General features: G+C 38.7%; 1 protein-coding gene across 1 annotated transcript in view; it reads left to right on the top strand.

Annotated features, from left to right (window-relative positions):
* Positions 1 to 20,348, top strand: part of bmp5 (bone morphogenetic protein 5) — an 87,025-nt gene that overhangs the window by 45,530 nt on the left and 21,147 nt on the right. Inside the window, exon 3 of the mRNA XM_003226063.4 lies at positions 4,439 to 4,587. Coding sequence (XP_003226111.1) covers positions 4,439 to 4,587 — 149 coding nt within the window. The remainder of the gene's footprint in view (positions 1 to 4,438; positions 4,588 to 20,348) is intronic.

Below are 20,348 nucleotides of genomic sequence, written 5' to 3'. Positions count from 1 at the left end.
GTCACCTCGGGCTTTCCATGGCTGAGTGGGAATTCGAACTCTGATTCTGAAAGTTGTAGTCTAGTACACAGAGCACTATACCATGATGGCGCCTACCTGCGGCTACATTGGGAACATTATGGGGACCAAGACGTTTTCTTTAAAGTAACTCTTGTTATGATTGCTGGAACTTCTGTCCACATTAACTGCATTAGATTACATGGAAGTGTAGACTGATATAAACCAGTTCAATGCAGTTAATCTGTTTTCTGAAGCTACATTATATTACAGTGCAGATGATGCATAGCATGGGACATTACCTTTAAAAAGCTATTTATTCCAGGTTGCTTAAAAAAATTATCAGTTTTACACTTTCTCCCATCCTTCATTTTTGGCATAGCACATCATTTTCTACTTTTAGTTCTTTAATTTTTAATCCTTGAAATATTTCCATCTCATAAAAAGGTCCCAAATAGAAGTTGAAGAGTCCTCCCAATAACATTTTAAAGCAACGGGACAGCATTACTCATTATAACAACACTGTCCTCATCTTGAAAGTCTTTTTTCTTTACAAGTAACATCATTACATCAACATTTTTTAAAGAAAATGTCAGAGGGAACATCTTTACTGGGACTATGTTGTTTCCAAACTGTGCTCAAAAACTAATAAGATACTTGAGAGACTGAAGTGTGAGCTATGACATTGCCTTGTATGGTACTAATCCCCAGGAGATTTCATTCACTATCGGGCACCATCAATTCCACATTTTCCACCATTCATTTTCATTCCCAAGGTTTAAAAAAAAAGAATTCTGAAGATAACAAAATTATCAAATATGGGAAACCAACAGCTGCTAAGTTCTATATTGTAATTTACAACAAACAAAACAACAAAAATATTGCTCATGGATCCTTTGGCATAACATATAACAAAAACTCTGGCAAACCTTACTCTGAGATCTACCATTTTAAATTACAGATGGAGAGCAAGTATGATTAAACTTCCTCCATACAGAAACAATCCCTGTATTTAAACATTATCTAGTTAGAAGGATGGCTCCACAAAACTTTTTTTTTTTGACAGATTGATTTATATGTGCAGAAATCCTTTCAAATGCTAGAACATGTGGTTGTGAGATTTTTCTCCCCACTCCAGCTGTGTTCTGAAAGGGCACAGTCTAGAAAAAGGCTTCCTACTTCATTAAGAACCAGAACTTGAGTCACAACTCCCAGAACTTTGTGTGTTTTTGTTAACGAGACAGGCTCAAAATCACACCTTGGAGGAAATTTCAACTACATTACCTCAGTTAGTAGAACCAGTGGTCCTACCAGCTAGGAAATTATGGGAAGTAACTTTTCCAAGCTCTGTTCAGAGTTAGAACTAGCTTCTGTGTATTCTCACTGCTTTCAATGGAAGTCAGTGCTTGGATCGGTTCGTGGCTCTTTGATGACAGATTTCACCTTTTTGTGAACCACACGTGGAAAGGTTCATCTCCAAATATGGAGCATTTGCCTCTGTATTGATACAGTGTGAAGTTTCATGTCAGCCCTCAATAGAGCCTATGTAAATCCAGCAACAGCCTGGCATGTTTTGGGAAAAAAGATATAGATTTGGATTCAGAACAGAGCAGTGGTTCCTAATACCAGCATGTCTGTTTTCAGCCCCTACCCGGAGTCTTTTTCTCCTAGTGGTTGGAAGGTTGAACAACCCAACTGTTGTACTGCTGTCCAGTGAGGGTGCCAGAAGGTAAATTCACAGGTATCCAATTTTCCAATTTCATCATGTAAATGATTAGTTAAGTTATGGATGAGCAAATGTAGGGGATTACATGCACAATTTAAATGACTAGTTTTGAAAAAATACACGTTGCCCTAAAATATGAGGACGACAAGCCAAGTTTAATTTAACTGCAACAAGGGACGTACTATATGGCTCAACTCTATTTATTTTTACAGAACCAAGAACGGCATTTATTTTCTTGATCTATATGCTGTGTAGGACTTTTGTGTGTGTTAGTGGGACAGCTTGTTAGGCACACTAAGCCCATGAATGAATGTTAAGATTAGCTTTGCCACATTCATGCTCGTCAACATAAGTAATATTTAATAGAAATATTCCATTAGTAAGAAGTGGATACTTAGACTTGCTGTTTCCAGAAATATGTGGAAACATTATATCCAAAATATCTAAACTACTAACCAAACTTAAGTTCTCCCTCTTTCTCTTTCTCTTTCTATATTTATCATTTATTTAAAGTATTTTTGTATTGGCTCCCACCTGCTTCCAAGACAATAAACAAATAAAGAACAGTCAGGAAACTGTCGAAATATAAACATCTTTAAAAGATACTAAAATGATCATTGAGTTGAAAGGGCTCCTATGGAACAGCAGATCCAATCTCCTGCTCAGTGTGGGATTTCCAAATAGGCATCCTCAGCTTGTGATCTTTAAAAACTCCTAAGAACAATTCTAAAATCTAATTTTAACTAGTAAACACAGAGCATTTACAAACATTAAATGCCAGCTAGGACAGTACTATTATGGCTGCCTGTTGAAGGTTTATGAGGGATGACACCAGCCTAATTTTCTTGGATGAGGAGCTTTACTCTTGGGGTGCTGCTACTGTTCTATGTACCCACCAACCTAGCTTCTCAAGGTGTTTGGACATGTTGTTGCCTTCTCTGAAGATCTCAAATGTCTGGAAAACTCATATGGGAGGAGGTGATCTCTCTGAATATTCTAGCAGCACCCCAATTAAAAATATTTCAAAAATATTGAAATAAAAATATTAACAAGCCAAAGACATTTATTGTTTTTATCCATTAATAATGAATACAAATCCTGAAGTACCATTTGTGTGATCTAAAGCTGAAGTATAGCTTTCATATGTCTTTCCTATTATTCACATTTTCACTAGAATTCCCCATAAATGTATGAAATATTTGTATTCTCACAAACTTGTATACTGGAAATCTGATAACATCAGACCTACCTGAATGTTGCCAATAGGTACAATATGGGCTCCATTTTGTCCCCTATGCTGTTTAACATATATGTGAAACTGCTGGGAGAGGGCATCCAGAGTTTTGAAGTGTGGTGCCATCTATATGCAGATGACACCCAACCTTATTACTCCTTTCCACCTAAGGAAGCAGTTCTTGTGCTAAAAGTGTCAGCTTTAATAGACTGAATGAAGGTAAACAATTGAAGCTTAATTCACACAAAACGGGTGCTCCTGGTCAATCAAAAGTCAGATCTGGGAATCAGGATTCAGCCTTTGTTAGATAGGGTCACATTCCCCCTGAAAACGCATGTTTGCAATCTGAGAGTACTCCTGAATTCAGCTCTGAACCTTGAGGCGCAGGTATCAGCAGTGGCCAGGAGTGCTTTTGCACAATTAAAGCTTGTATGCCAACTGCACCCATTCCTGGACAAGTCAGATCTGGCCACGGTGGTACTTGGTTACATCGTGGTGGGACTCCTGTAATGAGCTCTAAGTGGGGCTGCTTTTGAAAAGTGCTCAGAAACTTCAGTTGGTCCAAAGAGCAGCAACCAGACTGCTAACTGATGCTGGCTACAAGGAGCGTACAACTCTACTGTTGCGGCAGATCCACTGGCTATGAACATGTTTCTGGAAACAATTCAAGGTACTGGTTTTGACCAACTAAGCCCTATATGGTTCCAGTCCAGATTATCTGAAGGACCATATCCCTTTGTGTGAATCTGGTAGACATCTACGATCTACTCGGAAGGGCCTTCTATCTGTCCCACCACCTGCTCAAGTGCATTTCGCGGGAACATGGGAGAGGGCCTTTTTAGTGACTGCTCCCAGACTGTGGAGCTCCCTCTCAAGAGAGACCAGGAGGGTCCCATTACTACTGGCCTTCCGGAAACAGGTCAATACTTTTTTCTGTAGGCAGGTGTTTGGGGAAGGATAAGGGTTACTCTGCTAGGAAGGTCGTGGTTGGGATTTGGGGGAGGGGGGCTGGGTGTTTTAAAATGCATTATAATTTTACTTTAGTTGCATTTTAACTTAACACACAGTATTGTTTAATTGGGTTTTTAAATTTTTTGTTTTTGTTTTGTTTTAAATTGCATGACCATTAGGTGGCTTGAGTCCCCTCAGAGAAGAAGGCAAAGTATAATAAAGAAAATAATAATAATAACAATACAATGTAGACAATGTCTTTTCCTTCTGTGAAGAGATCTTTATGGTACTTATGACCCAACTCTGCCAGTATAAATGTTTTGGCTAGTTAAGTTGAAGTAACCCGATTTAGCAGATTTGTGGATTATTGATTTAATTTTCAACAGAGGATGCCAAAAATAACTTGCTCATTTCTTTAGTTTGCTTTTACAAAGCAAAAACAAATGCTTCACTGATAGATCACTGGCAAAAAATGCTAAACCCTTGGCCTAATTGGTATACATTCTCAATGTCTTTTTTTTCCAAATTAGGGATGCTGACCTCTTCCTATTAGACACAAGACAGGCACAAGCCTCTGATGTTGGCTGGCTTGTGTTTGACATCACTGTGACCAGCAATCACTGGGTGATTAATCCACAGAATAATTTAGGATTGCAGCTCTGTGCAGAGATGGCAGATGGTAAGATGTATTGATGTTTCTCAGTTTTGTAATATATTTTCTCCCTCTCTTTGCATCATGTTGCTCAAAATGAGTATGCATTTTCATCTGTAGTGAAAGGATTTAGTTATAGGTTGCATCTATACTGCCACATAATGCAGTTTGAAACTGCATTATGTGGCAGTGTAGATGGGGCCATATTGCACATTGTCCCACTGAAATCAATGTGGCTGAATTGGGGCTAACTCAAATCCTTCAATGAGCTGCATCCATACATTAGTTGTAACAAGGAAATTGATAGAAAGTGGTACCACTCACCATATAGTTCTTATGTATCAGTTGTCTCTGTGACAGAGCAACCCAACTACTTTTATGGATAGTAAAGGTCAGGCCCGTAGCCAGGATGCTGTTTTGGGAGTGACTGGGATTTTGGTTTGGGGGGGGGGGGGGGCTGAGTCTGAGCGGGAGAGGGTCTACCCTAGCAAACCTTTTGTATTGTTATCCCAATACCCCCATACATATGGGATATATTGAGCATGGTGATCAGATCATGATATGAATAAACATAACAGTTTAAATAATAAACCTTCTCGCGGACCACCCTGAGAATTTCGGTGGGGGGTTTGAAGCCCCTCAAGCCCCCCCCCCCCCCAAGCTACATGCCTGGTAAAGGTAAAGGTTTTCCCCTGACATTAAGTCTAGTCGTGTCTGATTTTGGGGGTTGGTGCTCATCTCCATTTCTAAGCCAAAGAGCCAGCATTGTCTGTAGACACTTCCAAGGTCATGTGGCTGGTATGACTGCATGGAGCGCTGTTACCTTCCCGCTGGAACGGTACCTATTGATCTATTAATATTTGCATATTTGCATATTTTCAAACTGCTAGGTTGGCAGAAGCTGGGGCTAACAATGGGAGCTCACCCTGCTCCCCAGATTTGAACCGCAAGTTCAACAGCTCAGTGGTTTAACCTGCTCCTTTTATGGATATCATATGTTAAAAACCATACTTTAGATAAGGTTATTGGATAGTGACACTGAAGGGAATGATAGTGAAGGCTCTTTCCTATACCTGTCCAGGACAGTGAGTTAAAAAGCTTCTCCAGCCATATATTGCTCCTCCATAATAGAAGTTTTCAAAGAGACAGCTATGTTAGTTTATCACAGTACAAAAAGGAGGAAGGGAGGAATCATGCAGCCTTTTGAAGACGAAAGACTCATCTACACTTACCTCAAAATCCAGGGCCAGTCCAGAGTAGCAACATCTATTTATTTAATATATATTTCACCTTTCTTCTAGAGCAAGACCCAAGGCAGCTTTCAAAAACAGTAAGCAATACTTTGGACCCTAGAGACAGCCACACACTCCATTACTATCCTGTGTTGGTGATGGGACAGAGTCCTCATAGTCCTGCCAGGCCAAAAGTGGTTCTGACCTGCTGAATCATCACCTTACCTTTCTTGTCGCTGTCACATCTGCAAAAGGCTACAGAGCTCCGGGAGAGCTTTTTGCTATTACCAGGCACCTTGGCTGACAGCTGCAGAGGTATCCAGACGCTCAAGAAAAAAGAGGGAGCAGAGCTCTGTAGTCATCTGCCATGGTAACATAAAGCAACATGGGCCCAATCTATCCCCTGTTCTCTAAGTCACCAAACCTTGGACCCAGTTGTGGTGCTCACACTCTCAGGACCAGTCCAGTTACTTACATAGGCCCAAAGTCATGATTTGCTCCATATTCTTATGACCAATTTGGAACAACCCATGACTTAATGAAGTAAAAGGAAACATTAAACTAAATCAGCTCTGTTCATAATTTATCTGCCATGGAGCTGCTACCCCCCCCCCCCCCACAGGCACACACACTGGATATTGGATCAGTGTAGAAGTGCCCCTAGTACCAAAGCCAATTCATACGGCAGTTGAATAATGGCACTGGTTATAGGTTTCATATCAATGGGATTTTTTTCAATGGGATTTTTTAATCTGATCTTGTTTTGTCTGATGACCATAATTGAATGGAAATTAGCAAAGAAATGGCACAGGGAGACATTTCAGATGTTACCAGAAACACAATGTTAAAATGAATTGGCCCTTGAAACATCTCCATTTGGTTTTATGAGGCAAAAATCTAGTGACTAAAGTGGCCACAGGCACACAAAAAACAGAAGTAAATTCCATTGTGTGTTTAGGGCAATTTTTGCTACTCATATAAACAGTCTTTTGAGGACAGGAAACTATGGGTAGATATAGTGTGGATGTGGACATGTTGCCTTTGCCATGCTCTCAATAATAAAACAATAACAAAGGAGTGGAATGTAAACTCGTGAAAAAACCCACAGCAGAAAATAAAATATTTCTACATATGAAACCAAATTAAACCAGCAACAGTACAATAAATAAATGTCTTATTTTCCAAAAGTGATGGTACGATGGCTACTTTCTAGCTTGGATTGTAAAGAGTTGGTGAATCAAAACAGTTTCCGTTGGGATTATGGTTTGTAATTGTAAATTCTTTGTTACACTATCAGCAGTGGAAAAATAACAATATATTGAAAACAACTGTGGGAAAGTTCACCCTTTTTCATTCTTTGTTTCCCCCGTTGATAATGCTGGAAGACCATATGACATTGGAATCCATTTTTTCATGATGATATTTGGTATCACAGCCATCATTTTTGAATGAAATGGAACTTGGGTTCTGCTAAAAACCACATCTTATATTGACTTGTAGGTCTAAAGAGCAACATAACACATATGGAAACTGTCAACATATAATTTACAGTTTCCCTAGGGTTCCACTAAATTAAGAAAGGAGCATTTTAAAAAGATTTTCCTTTCCAAATGTCTGCATATATATTTGAAAATACTCCACTGGGTTCCCATACAGTTTCATATTATGCTTTTGATGCCTGGAAACCTTAGTGATCTTATACTAAAAATGGTTGGTTTCACACTGATTCAAGAGGTGAGAAGCAAGCTGCAATATAAAAATATGTGCAGATACAGAAACTATCTGAAAAAAAAAGCATCATATAATTTTCTCATATACACAGAGTATCCCTAAAGACTTCCAAAATACTTGCAATAGAACACCACCTGGATTTTAATATAGAGTTATAGTGAAAGTATAATTTTAGCATCATATTCCCATGGCACATGTGTTTGGGTAAGGGAGGAGATGCAAGAAAGTAGCACATTTTTTTCTAAATGCCACGCACAAGATGCACAAGATATTGAAATATTGTATTTCTTTTTTAAAATTAGGGTTTAAATCTTTAATAAAACAATAATGCTTGGAAGGATAAAAGGCAGTAGAAAAAGAGGAAGACTTCATTCCAGACAGACTAAATCAAGGAAGCCACAGCCCTGAATCAGCAAGATCAGAGCATGCCTACACAGGGCAAATAAAGGGCAAATATATCCTTCAACTGCTGACATATGGCTGGATTCACAACAGAAGGATTGCATCTAGCCATTAATATGGGGCACGGGGAAATGAGATTTATGACTGGGTTCCCAGGAACATCTGGAATACTCCTGATGTTTTAGAGGTTGAACAGCTGGTTTAGTCTGGATATGTCCCAGTTCAGTGTATGCATGTCCAACAAACCCAACTCTGTGCCCATCCAAAACAGCTCCCTTGCAGAATATTGCTGGCAATGTCGCTCCTGCTGAGCTCACAAGAGGGTGCCCTGCCACATGACCAGCAGAAGCGACATTGCAGGTAAGCCTCTAAGAACCTTATCACATTAACCTATGGATTTGCTATACATCATGGTGAATCTGTGGGGCTCCGGCAGAGGGCGTGGGGAACTCATTGCCACATGCTCCGTATTGCCCGACTTATCCTTGGCCCCATCCCATGGGGGAAAGCACCTACCACCCAGCTTCCCCCCATTGTTGCAAATGCAACATGGGAAGCCTCCCTTGTTTCCGCCATGGAGGCATATGCTGCTTTCTCTCTTCTATTGACGTGGAGCACCGCTGGAAGTAGATGTACGTCATGGAATGGGCTCCGTGGCAAAAGGGGAGAGGAACTGGTGTATGATAGGCAAATTAGCTTGTATGGTGAGGTCGTAAGAGTCAGTGGTTGTGGCTCACAACATAGCAATGGAATTCCTAATGCACCCCTGGCCTTTTTGGCTGTCTGGATGCCCAAAGGACTCCAGGGATGCCCATGGGTCACACTGGGTAGCTCTGAAGCAGTTTACTCTGGAATACATGACTTTGTGTTGATCTAGCCCTAGAGGTCTCTCAGTCATTGGGTCATCATAAGTTGAAGTCAACTTGATTGAAGATTATTTTAAAAAAATGTGTTATATTTTTAATTTTAGAAAAATATTTAAACTCTACCTTTCCTTCATTGTGGCTTTGTACTTCCCACTATATCTTAATGACAAACTGTGAAGAAAATCAAGGTAAAACCAAACTGTGGATGCATTCAGTGAATTGTAGAAGGGAGTTAGAATAGGAATTTTCAACATCCTTTCTAACAGCAATTACTATACCACTTCTGAGTAAACTAAGGTATTGACTGATTTATGAAGTTTCTGTAGATCATGGGCCATCCACACTCCACAGTTATAGGGCTAATTCCACTTTGATTGCTCTGATTTCATCATATTGAATCCTGGGGTTGGTGGTATGATGAGGTTCTAAAGAAGTCTCTGGCTGAGAATGTGAAATGTATCTCCCTTGATTCCATATGATGTTCCCATGGCTGTTAAAGGGAAATCATTCACATATAATGGAAATGTGCCTCAGGTTTAATTAGTGAAGCAAAATCCAAAAGTAGCTGAGACAAAACAAAATTTCCTTTTCCTGTATATCTGTAAATAACTGTAGAAGTAGAGTCAGTTCTGATGGCACCATACTTGTGCTGTGTGCAGCCCACATATTCCTGTTGTCATTCACATTTGTCCTCTTAAGAAAAAAAGATGTGTATGTTCTCTTTGAAGGGATAAATAGTTTCAAGAAGAAGGGTTTTAACTGGGAATGTTTTGTGTTTCAATCCAAATCTCTCTTTACTCCCAACCATTGTCTAGTTTTTGAAAACTCACAAAATTTTGAAGAGATGGGTGAACTGATTTCAGAGAGCAGCCTTTTGGTTTCATAGTGTGGGAATTGTTTCTAAGCCATGACAACTACCCAAGGGAATGTTGACGTAAGTCATTTGCTTGTCCCCTTGGGTTTGATGCCTGTCTCACTGAAATGATTTAAATGCAAAGCACCACCTTATGGCACTTGTGAATTGTGCTTTCTGGCGTCTATGCCTTGTTCTATTTATTTTATTTTGTTTCTGGGTTTTTGTATTTATGCAAGCCTCATCTTCCCCCTTCCTGCATACCAGTAATTAATCTTTTGTTTGCATGAGTTTCTTAAATATCAATGTGTGTTTCCTTCCTTGGAGTCAGTTCACAGTAGCCCACCAAGTTTGTATTGTATATTTCTCATTTATTACACATAGCATTTTATTTTTCCTCCCAGCCTTACTAAATGCATGGTTGACTCTGTATATAAACTAGATTATAAACATTTTGGGACACAGCCCAGATGCTGCAAATCTGTCATGATGTATAGAAGGGAACGCAACTCAATTTTAACACAGTAACAACTCTATTGTAACAGATAGTTAAGGTAACTTTAAAGCCTATTTAATATTATATATCACAGAAATTCAGTGCGATGCTATATAAAAATTATGACATTTCAGATATAACTGTATATATAATTTAAGGGAAATTGCCCTTTCTGGTAATTCAGTGGAATGAATCATTTAAAAAAATGTGATTTACTCTGCATGCTATTATTCTTTTGTGATCTTTACAAGGGAGCTGAACTGGATTCAAAAGTGGGACTCCCACATACCATTAACAGCTGAAATGTGTTAAATTGGAATGGTAGATCAAGTATTTTAAGAGCAAATTTTCTGTAATGATTACAACATTTGCCTCTTTTAAATAATATATCACATTGTACTGAAAGAATGTGTACACCATTCTCCTGAAATAGTCATAAATCTTTCAAGAGGTCTCCCTTAAAGTGTTTTTCAGATATAATTTTCAGCATGTACAGATAAACTACAAAGGACCTCTGACAGATTAATTCTGTTAATTCTGACATGAGCCCTGCATAGGAAACCCATTCAAAAGTATAGATAATAAATCTGAGAATAAGCTACATTGAGCTTAACTGGTTTACTTCTAAATGGACATGAATAGCCCTGCACTTCATGGGTTTTGCTAGGAGCAGAGGTTGGAAAAGTTACTTTTTTAGACTATAATTTTCAGAATCTCCCATGCTGGATGGGAAATTCCGAACATGATACTAAAAAAAGAACTAATTTTCTCAGGCTCTAGCTTGAATTTAAAATAAATTACTATTATGGCCTAAATTGCATCCCAACTGAATCAATGTACAAATGGCAAGCCAACACTTAACTAAATCTCATTGATTCAATAGGTCTGCTCTAGTAGGGAATAGGAATTGGGCTTAGGTCTTTGCCTTTCTCTCTAAAATGTAGCACATGATTCATTGGGTGAGCTGAGTTAGAAATTCTGTGTTATCTCATATCACTGACAAACTGGGTGCCCCAGTGGAGATGGCTTATCTGCCATCTCCACTGGGGAGGAGAACATGGCAGTGACAAGTGGGGTTGAACGTGGAGTCTCTGAAATTGGATGCTCTGATACAGGTACTGGATCTTAGTCAGAGCTTCCAAGCAACATCAAGAATGCTTTGCTCCTCTGGTCCCTATCCTGAGCAGGGAAGGAGGAAGAGAGCTTAATCCATGTGCCTGCAAGTGACAGGAAGAACCAACTCTTCGTATAATCCTTAGGCTTGCTGGGGAAGGATCACATTTCACTTTGGTTGGGGATCTAATGACATCAGAGCAAATTTCCATTCCTCATGGCATTGTCTGGGCCACTGGGTTGTCAAGTGGAGAATCTACTTCCTCACTCAACATGATCCCATCCCCACTTAATCTTTCCTCTTTTGTGCACTAATTTAAAGATAAATTTGGGTTGGGGGCAACAAGTGTAAATGAAACAACCAGAATTGCATAGCTACAACTATGAACTATTTAATTCAATCTAATATTCAAATCTTATATCCTCAAGGTATATCTATAATTCAGTTATGTCAGTTTGATAGATGCAGTAGGGGTTTCATGCTAGAGAAAATTCTCATACATCCTTCAGGTGATAGGAAATCCGATTTCCCACATAGCATATGGATATTAAAGAAAAGAGTCTACCAAGATTTATCTCCTGGTTCCAATATATGCAACTCACAGAATACTATAATAAAGATTTTAAAAAACAGGTTATATGAACAGAGAATCTTTCTGGGACAAAGTAATAATTATGGAGAAAAAGGTAATAACAAAGATCTGCAAGAAACTGCTGGAATGGTCTATGAAATGGAACAGATAAAAGAATGTATGACAAAATGGGCAGCAAACATAGGACGCCCAATAAAAATTGAAGAATGGGAAAGCATGTGGAATAAGAAATTAAAATATACGTATGCAATGGACTTAAAAGAGAACTGTGCTGATATATGACTCCATTAAAAAATCTGGAATAATTAACAAAAAATGCAAAACAAGTGTTGGGAATGTGGTACTCAGAAGGGCATGTTTTAGCATAAGTGGTGGATGTGTGAGAAAGCAAAGAACTATTGGAAAGTAATACATGAGACGTCCCAGAAAACACTCAACATCAAACTACAATTGAAGCCAGAATAGTTCCTACTAAGAATAATAGATATGGATTTAGAAACAAATAATGACATTCTCTTCAACTACATAACGACAGCAGCAAGAATTGTCGGTGCGAGATATTGGAGAACAGGGGAAGTTCTGACAAAAGAATAATGGTTAACAAAAGCTATGGAAATTATGGACATGGACAAGTTAACACAACTATTAAGAAAGAATCAAGGAGAGGCTGTGAAAACAATGGACTGGAAACCACTTAAAGACTACATGAACTCAGAGAAAAAGATTATGATATTATAATCTAATCTAAATCATATGGAGAAGAATGAAAGAATAATAAAAGTAAGTACATAAATAGTTCTAATGTTGAAGAAAGAAAATGAGGAGCACAATATTTAAGAAGAATAAAAGACTAACAACAACAAATAAACCACAAAGAGATTAGAAGACTATACAACCCCCTTTTTTTCTTCCCCCCATTTTACCCCCCCCTTTTTCCCGAGCCTATATCCACCCCGTCACCATTAACCCAGGTTCACTTCACACCATACCTTCTACCTTACCTCCCATTTTTCCAAACCCTCTGAATCCCCTGCAGTTTTAACCAAATGTATAAAGTAAACCTTTAATAAAAACTATTTTAAAAAATGATTCTACCAAGATATATCTCAGTTAGTTACTACAGTTTCATTAGGTTGGTTCATGCCCTCATTCTCCCATCCCATCTAAGGTGAGACCAAAACAATCTAACTTTGCCCTTCATTTATATATCTGTTTCAATGCTTCTATAAGCTGTACAGTGGAGCAGACACAGTACGGACAGAGGAAATATTGCTACGACACCTAGCTACTACCCCCTTCCCCACCTCTTGGTGAGATAAGACTGAGAAAATGTTTATGCAAAGATTATACTAAAAGCCTAGATAACAAATTTACTTTACAAGTTGTTCTGGTGACTAGAATGCCAACCTTAGAAGTTACAATTTCATGAGATACTTAGAAAATACCTCTGCTAGAGGAAAAATACTCAGAATTAATCTTCAGTCTGTTTTTTCTGGATACCTTAGGAACTGCATTTTAGGAGTGTGCAACAGATGTGACTTGTGAAAAATTATACATCCCAGGATTTCTTGGGATAAAAGTATGACAGTTGAAGTGGTATCTAAAGTTAGAGAGCTTTCTTTTAACAGTTATTCTGGAGAAACAACCATCTGGTAGGTGGAACACCGCAGTTTATAGTTCTTAGTCCTCTTGTCCAGAGCTTTCCAAACATTTCAAGTTGGTGACACTAGAAATGTTTTTAGATGTGCATCATTTTGTGACACAGCAATTCCGTTTTACTAGCAAACTGGAAGTTAAACCAATCTCTTGTAAGAGATACAGACACATACATAAACTGTAATAATTAAATGTATAAGGACACTACATATCTTAGAAAATCTTTCAGTTATGTTTTAAAAAAGACAGATTTCTCATTACATTCATGTGACACACCTACACACTGCAGCTGACACTCTATCGTGTCAGAAAAGCTCTGCTCTAGTCCTTTGAATGGTCTCACTTTTTTGGCACAGCTTAATAGAAGATGTCAAATATTTACATTTGCTTATGCAGGGTGCAGCTTTGATTGCAACCTCTTTACAGCTTCATGGAACTCAGCTCTTTGGGGTAAACTGTTTTGCTGGGATGAAGAAAACAGCTGTGTTGTTTGAGACCTGTTAATTTCTATGTGAGGACTTGTGTTAATGCATCAGTGCAAATGGTTTGCTTTGAGCAAGCACAGATTTACAAAAGTTTGAATAGCATGTCAAGTGGAACTATTTTATAATCCCTGAAGAGAGCTTTACAGGTTGAGGTGGGGAGTTTTCCTTTCAAATTCCTGAAACATAATTTCTTTATGCATCAATGCTCAAAATTAAATCTACTGCATAACAAGATTAAATGAAAGAAAGGGGTTTCAAGGTAGAATTAAATTAGTAATGTCAGCTTACCCATTTTTTGGTTATCCAAATATTTTGAAAAGCTGTAGGTATCTTAAATTAAAAGTATGGCTGGGAAAAAATGGCCAGCAGTTTCCTTCTATGAAAAGAATTGCATTTGTAATTTAAAGAGAGAAAGAACTCCACAAAAGGTTATATTATTAATTCATTAGAATTAAATGAATATAAATTGGGGAATATGGCCATCACCAGTGAGAAGTTATTGGAAAACTCTGAATTCTAAAAATAATAAGAAATATTTCAAAGCACAATGGGATTAATGGGGAAAAGGAAAGATAACCTCTGTAGACTAGGAGAATTACCATATATATTTGTATGTAAGTCATTACCGCACACATGTTGAGGGCATGTTTGTGGGACAAAATTATACTATTCATTCCACCAAGAGGTAAAAGCATCATTGCCACCATGGGGCCAGCTGCCCTTGGCACCATTTCCCTATCCAAGTGCAGGCAGTCCCCAAGTTACAAACAAGATAGGTTTGGTAGGTTTGTTCTGAAGCTGAATTTGTATGTAAGTCAGAAGAGGTACATTTTAAAATGTAACTCTAACCATGTTTAAAGTGTAACTTGAACTCCCCTATACCATCTAAAGCATGCATGCATGCAAAGACACACACACACAAGCTTTGGACTGCATAGGAAAGGGTTAACACTTCTGAGGTGTTCGTTTTGCTGCCCATGTCCCTGTTCAGAAGATTTCACCTCACTTTCTGTTCCTGTGAGAATTGGATTTTGAAAAATTTGGCTTGATGTGAAAACAAGGATTGGTGAGAAAACTTCAGTTGAGACACCTTTTCCCCATGATAACTCTTCCAGGAAAGATTCTCCCTTCCCAGTGGTAGATTTCTCTCACTTCCTGTTGACACTGACTTAAACATGAGTCGTTTTTAAGTCGGATGTTTGGAACCCAGGGATTGCCTGTACTTTTGCCACTCTACTCATAGGAAGAGATCCTTTCTTTTCTTTTTCTTTTTTTTGATAAAAGTTAAGCTTCAGTATTAATTCTTCTGAAAAGTGGAACTGTCCCATTTTCTGCATAAAGTGGTGGAAGGCAAGAGCTTATTCAATCCTAGGAAAGTTTAAAAGAAGCACCAGTCCCCTCTACTCTCTCAGAAGTGCCACTTCTGACCTTTTTGAATGTCTGGACAGAAAGTAATGGTAGTGGCGACAGCGAATGCTCTTTGGCACTACTCACTCTTGTTGGGGACAGCAGATGGGGTCAGTGCTTCTTTTAATATGTTTCTTAGACACCCTCCCACCCCTTTAGTTGTTCACAGCTATTTTTCTTCTCTCCATCTCCTCCTTCTCTTAGCATTTTCTGATTAGACAAGGAAGCCAGTTGCAGACAGCTGATGGTAGGCAAGGAAGAAACCCCCTCACATTTTCCTCATTACTGCCATTGTTTCTACTTCTGTATGGGGAAGACATAGCCTTGAAGTGCAGAAGCCAGTATGGACTCTTAACTCCTTTTTAACTGGCCTTCCTCCCTCCCTGACCAACAGGTCCACTCCAGATTCCTCCACTGAAGCTGGTTTCTCATTTTTTGCCTACCTTCTTTGCTGACATCATTTGGACTGAATTAATAATTTTAAAAGCCATTGTATTTTGGCCTCTACACAAATTAATTGGCCTTCTTGTGGGGCTGAATCAAGATAAACAGAATATATATATATGTTTAAAATATATTACAAAGAAATGGCACATACATAAAATACTATATATTAAGTACATAAAATTAAATACACCCCATTAATTATATCACCGGCAGAAATATGTAGAAAGGGCTGTTTTCTGTGCAAAACAGCCATGTACAGAATGAGTCTCAGATTTTGTGCAGAATAAGTCTCAGATTACAAATAGTCTTCAAAACTTGAGTAAATTTCAAATACTATTTTTTTATATTGAGGGAAAAACTGCTAAAATTACTCATTGCTTCTTTTCAAAATAAATAAATGAAGAATTTAACTCATAGTGGAAAGTCATTCAAATAAGAGGTAGCTTGTCTTTCATTATGTAAGTAGAATTCAGACCAGAGAACAACTACCAGAAAGACACCTTCAGAAATGAAACAAAAATATGACTTCATTTTCCTACCACAAGCAGGTCTAATACAGAGAAGAACCTTTTCTGAAGATCCTAAAAATCTAGATATACAGAGACATCCTAGCAGCCTTGTTCTGAGTTGTACTGGATTTTACAACCTGGAAGGCTGTGTTTTTCTGCACAAGCCTCTTCAAAAGCTGACTTTCTGCCTTGAAAGATACAAGAAAGGTGAAGGTGCAGACAAAAGGGAGTCACAATCTTCCTAACATTTGCCCCAGGCAATAGTATGGTTCCAGCAACCTGCTCAAGTTGACAGAGGTTTTTTTTTTTTGAAGGATGTATTTAAAGACTGTAGGTGCCAAGGAAGGAGGAAGGCAAGAGAGTATGAGATAGAAGCTCTACAGCAGTCACTGCTAGCCAGAATTATGAGGAGGTTTATAAGATGTAAAAATAATATCTAAACTGAAAAACTCTCCGCTTTCTATGGTGTATGAAGACAATAGTTGGGAACGTGACCTGTAATTTGTATAAAGTACTATAATTCTTTGCTAGTGACAAGCCCCAGGCTTGTAGCCTTGTCTTCAACAGGTCAGGCCATTCTTTATATGTTTACTAGATAACTAAAATCACCCAGTTTTTCTAGTGTGAAGTTTTAATTCCAATACAGAGACAGATTATCAATGCTGATAGCATTTCATTAAGGAAGTCCATCATCAGTTGTCTCACAGTAAACCCCATGTCACTCAGTTTTGTTCTTAGTTTTTTAGTACCTGCCATTAGCAATCAAAGTTACAACATGTATTGTTTAAGATGCTGGAAATTTCAGGTGAACTTTTAAAGAAATAAATCATGAAATGTCATGACTCATTGAGAATAATAACTGGTAAAGCTGAAGGTAGTTAATGAAGAAGATGCATTATATGTAGATTGAATTAATCCAAAAGGCCACAGCCCTCTGAGCTGGACCATTGATATCTGGGTCTCTAGAAGTTGAAGCTGACTGGATGGGACATAACTGCAAGAACCCTCACTTTGTTTCTGAAAAGTGATATGGGTATTAATTATAGGGTTTCACTATTTAAAAAAGCAAATGTATATCATCCATCCATGTTTGCAATGGAGAAAAATGTCTTTGATAAATCTAATGTATGCTTTCTGGACTAATGTGTATATAAGAACTTACTTACTTACTTAGGCGATCCCTCGTAGGCCGAGGATGATGGTCCTCCATTTCTGGTGTCTTGGGGCTGTGTCCGTAAGTGGCTGAAGAGACCTATTCTTGATCCGCATATTCTCCTGCAGTGAGGACATCGGTTTCCAGGTGGAAAGCGGTCCCAATCAGGGTTGGCTGACACTCCTTCCTCTTGGCACATTTCTCCCTTAAGCCCTCCATTCGTGCCTCTTCAAACTCTGCAGCACTGCTGGTCACAGCTGACCTCCAATTAGAGCGCTCAAGGGCCAGGGCTTCCCAGTTCTCAGTGTCTATGCCACAGTTTTTAAGGTTGGCTTTAAGCCCATCTTTAAATCTCTGTTCCTGCCCACCAACATTACGTTTCCCGTTCTTGAGTTCGGAGTAGAGTAGCTGCTTTGGGAGACGGTGATCGGGCATTCGGACAACGTGGCCAGTCCAGCGGAGTTGATGGCGTAGGAGCACCGCTTCAATGCTGGTGATCTTTGCTTCTTCCAGCATGCTGGCATTTGTCCGCCTGTCTTCCCAAGAGAGTTACAGGATTTTTCTGAAGCAGTGCTGATGGAAACGCTCCAGGAGTTGAGTGTGATGTCTGTAGACTGTGCACATTTTGCAGGCATAGAGCAGGGTTGGGAGGACAATGGCTTTATAAACAAGCACCTTGGTATCTCTACGGATATCCCGATCCTCAAACACTCTCTGCTTCATTCGGAAAAATGCTGCACTCGCAGAGCTCGGGCGGTGTTGTATTTCAGTGTCAATGTTGACTTTTGTGGAGAGGTGGCTGCCAAGGTAGCAGAAATTGTCAATGTTTTCTAATGTTACCCCATTAAGCTGTATTCCTGGCATTGAAGAGGGATTAGCTGGTGCCTGTTGGAAGAACACTTTGGTTTTCTCGACGTTCAATGAAAGGCCGAGCTTCTCGTATGCTTCTGCAAAAGTTTTTAGAGTGGCTTGTAGGTCTTCTTCTGAATGCGCACAGACTACGTTGTCATTGGCATATTGGAGTTCTATAATAGATGTTGTGGTGACCTTGGTTTTGGCTGGACTTAATGACTACAGAAGAACTTGGAAATGTTACTTTAGACTCCGGCTGGCACAGTTCTCTAATGAGATAAGCCATTGGCCATGCTCGTGATGTGATTCTGGGAGTTGTAGTCCCAAACATTAACATTTCCAATCAGTTGAGTGAATTATTTTGAAACTGACATGGACTGGATAGACTGATTCATCCATCTCCATGGCATTCACACACACAAACACACAAGACTTGTGTTTTCTGGACACAGAGTGCTCTTTATACATAGGAAGGAATGGATTATATCAGCAGTTTCTTAACTTTTTATATCCACTGAGTGGTGGAAATCTGCCAATGTGACTATATGAAGTAGGGAGTGGGTTGTTTTGTCAGTTCTCCCAAAAGGAGAATCCCAAGTAGGGATGTATGCAGTTTCAGGAGGCCTCTCCTCGACCTATATTTTGGACACCACTCTAATCGGAACAAGGTGCCTGCCTACGGTTAAAATGATTAACTAATACTGCATAATGAGATGCAATTATTGATTGAATTATGCAGGACATGGTCCAAAACATAACTTTAGACATGCCTAAGGGCTTGGCTATGCCCAATGGGGCTCTAACATTTTTCCTTTGAAAACGAGACCCACAACTCATAATCACAAACGGCTTCTGAAAGGCCCTCGGGTTCAAAAGAAGTTTGCTCCGTAGCATGCGAGGGGCTGCTGTTTGGGAAACACAAGCCCAAATCTCCCTTGGGTGCAGGGAACTAGTTCCACAGTTCTTTGGCCCACAGCCATAATAAATACGTGAAGGCTTCAGTTATGAAGCCACTAATTTTGAAGCAGTTTTGAGATCAATGGAGCAATTCTGAATTAAGTGCTTTGATGAATACAACATGCTTTTTCTGCTGCAGAATTAATTTATCAGCTTCTGTAATCCTACATTTACTTACTTGGAAGTAAATTCTGCATTGATCACTGGGACTTACAACCAAGTAAATCTTTGTCAAATATGAATGATTATTTATTGATTTTTCCCAGTATGAGTGCTGGGTTGTAATTTTATGATGAAGGATGGAAAAAAATCTGCTCCTAACAGCTTACCTTGGCTGTTCAAAAGATCAAGTAAACAGAAGATAGAGAACCATATAAACTGCTTCTGTGTTTAAAGGTTATTTGGATTTGGATTAATTTTTAGGAATATCTCTGTATATCTTCAGGAGTTATATAAACCTTAACTTGTGGGAACGTAATAGTTATCCCACAGCTGATGTGTGAGAGAAATGAAGAGGAAACTTAATAATATTAAACATTATTTTAAAAGGGGTTCTTGTCAGTTTGAAGATTTCTTACACAATATAAACCTTTGTAAATTCAGAGAATGGTTTTACAGACTTTGAAATGTAAATCTCTCTATAGTCTTTAGAGATGCCACATTCTCCAATATATATCTAATAGGCCTAAATTTATTTGCTAAGTGCATTTACACTACACATTTAGTGCAGTTTGACACCACTTGATCTGCCAAGACTCAGTGCTATGGAATTATTGCAGTTTTATTTTTACAAGCTCTTTAGTCTTCTCTAAGTGTTCATCAATGAACTGCAACTTCCAAATTTCCATAGTATTTAGTCATGACAGTTAAAGTGGGGCCAAAGTGCCTTAATTATACAATGCAGGGCACATCGACAATGGCCATTTAGGTTGTACATCTACAAAAAACACTTAAGCTGATCCAATTTAACCTGAGTAAAGCTACTTAACACAGCTGCATCTTGAGGCTGGATCTACGCTGTCATAAAATGCAGTTT

This window comes from Anolis carolinensis, chromosome 1 (assembly GCF_035594765.1).
Source record: "Anolis carolinensis isolate JA03-04 chromosome 1, rAnoCar3.1.pri, whole genome shotgun sequence".
NCBI classification, from domain to species: Eukaryota; Metazoa; Chordata; class Lepidosauria; order Squamata; family Dactyloidae; genus Anolis; species Anolis carolinensis.
The sequence above is the reverse complement of the archived record's forward strand: the minus strand, read 5'-3'. Positions and strand labels throughout refer to the sequence as shown.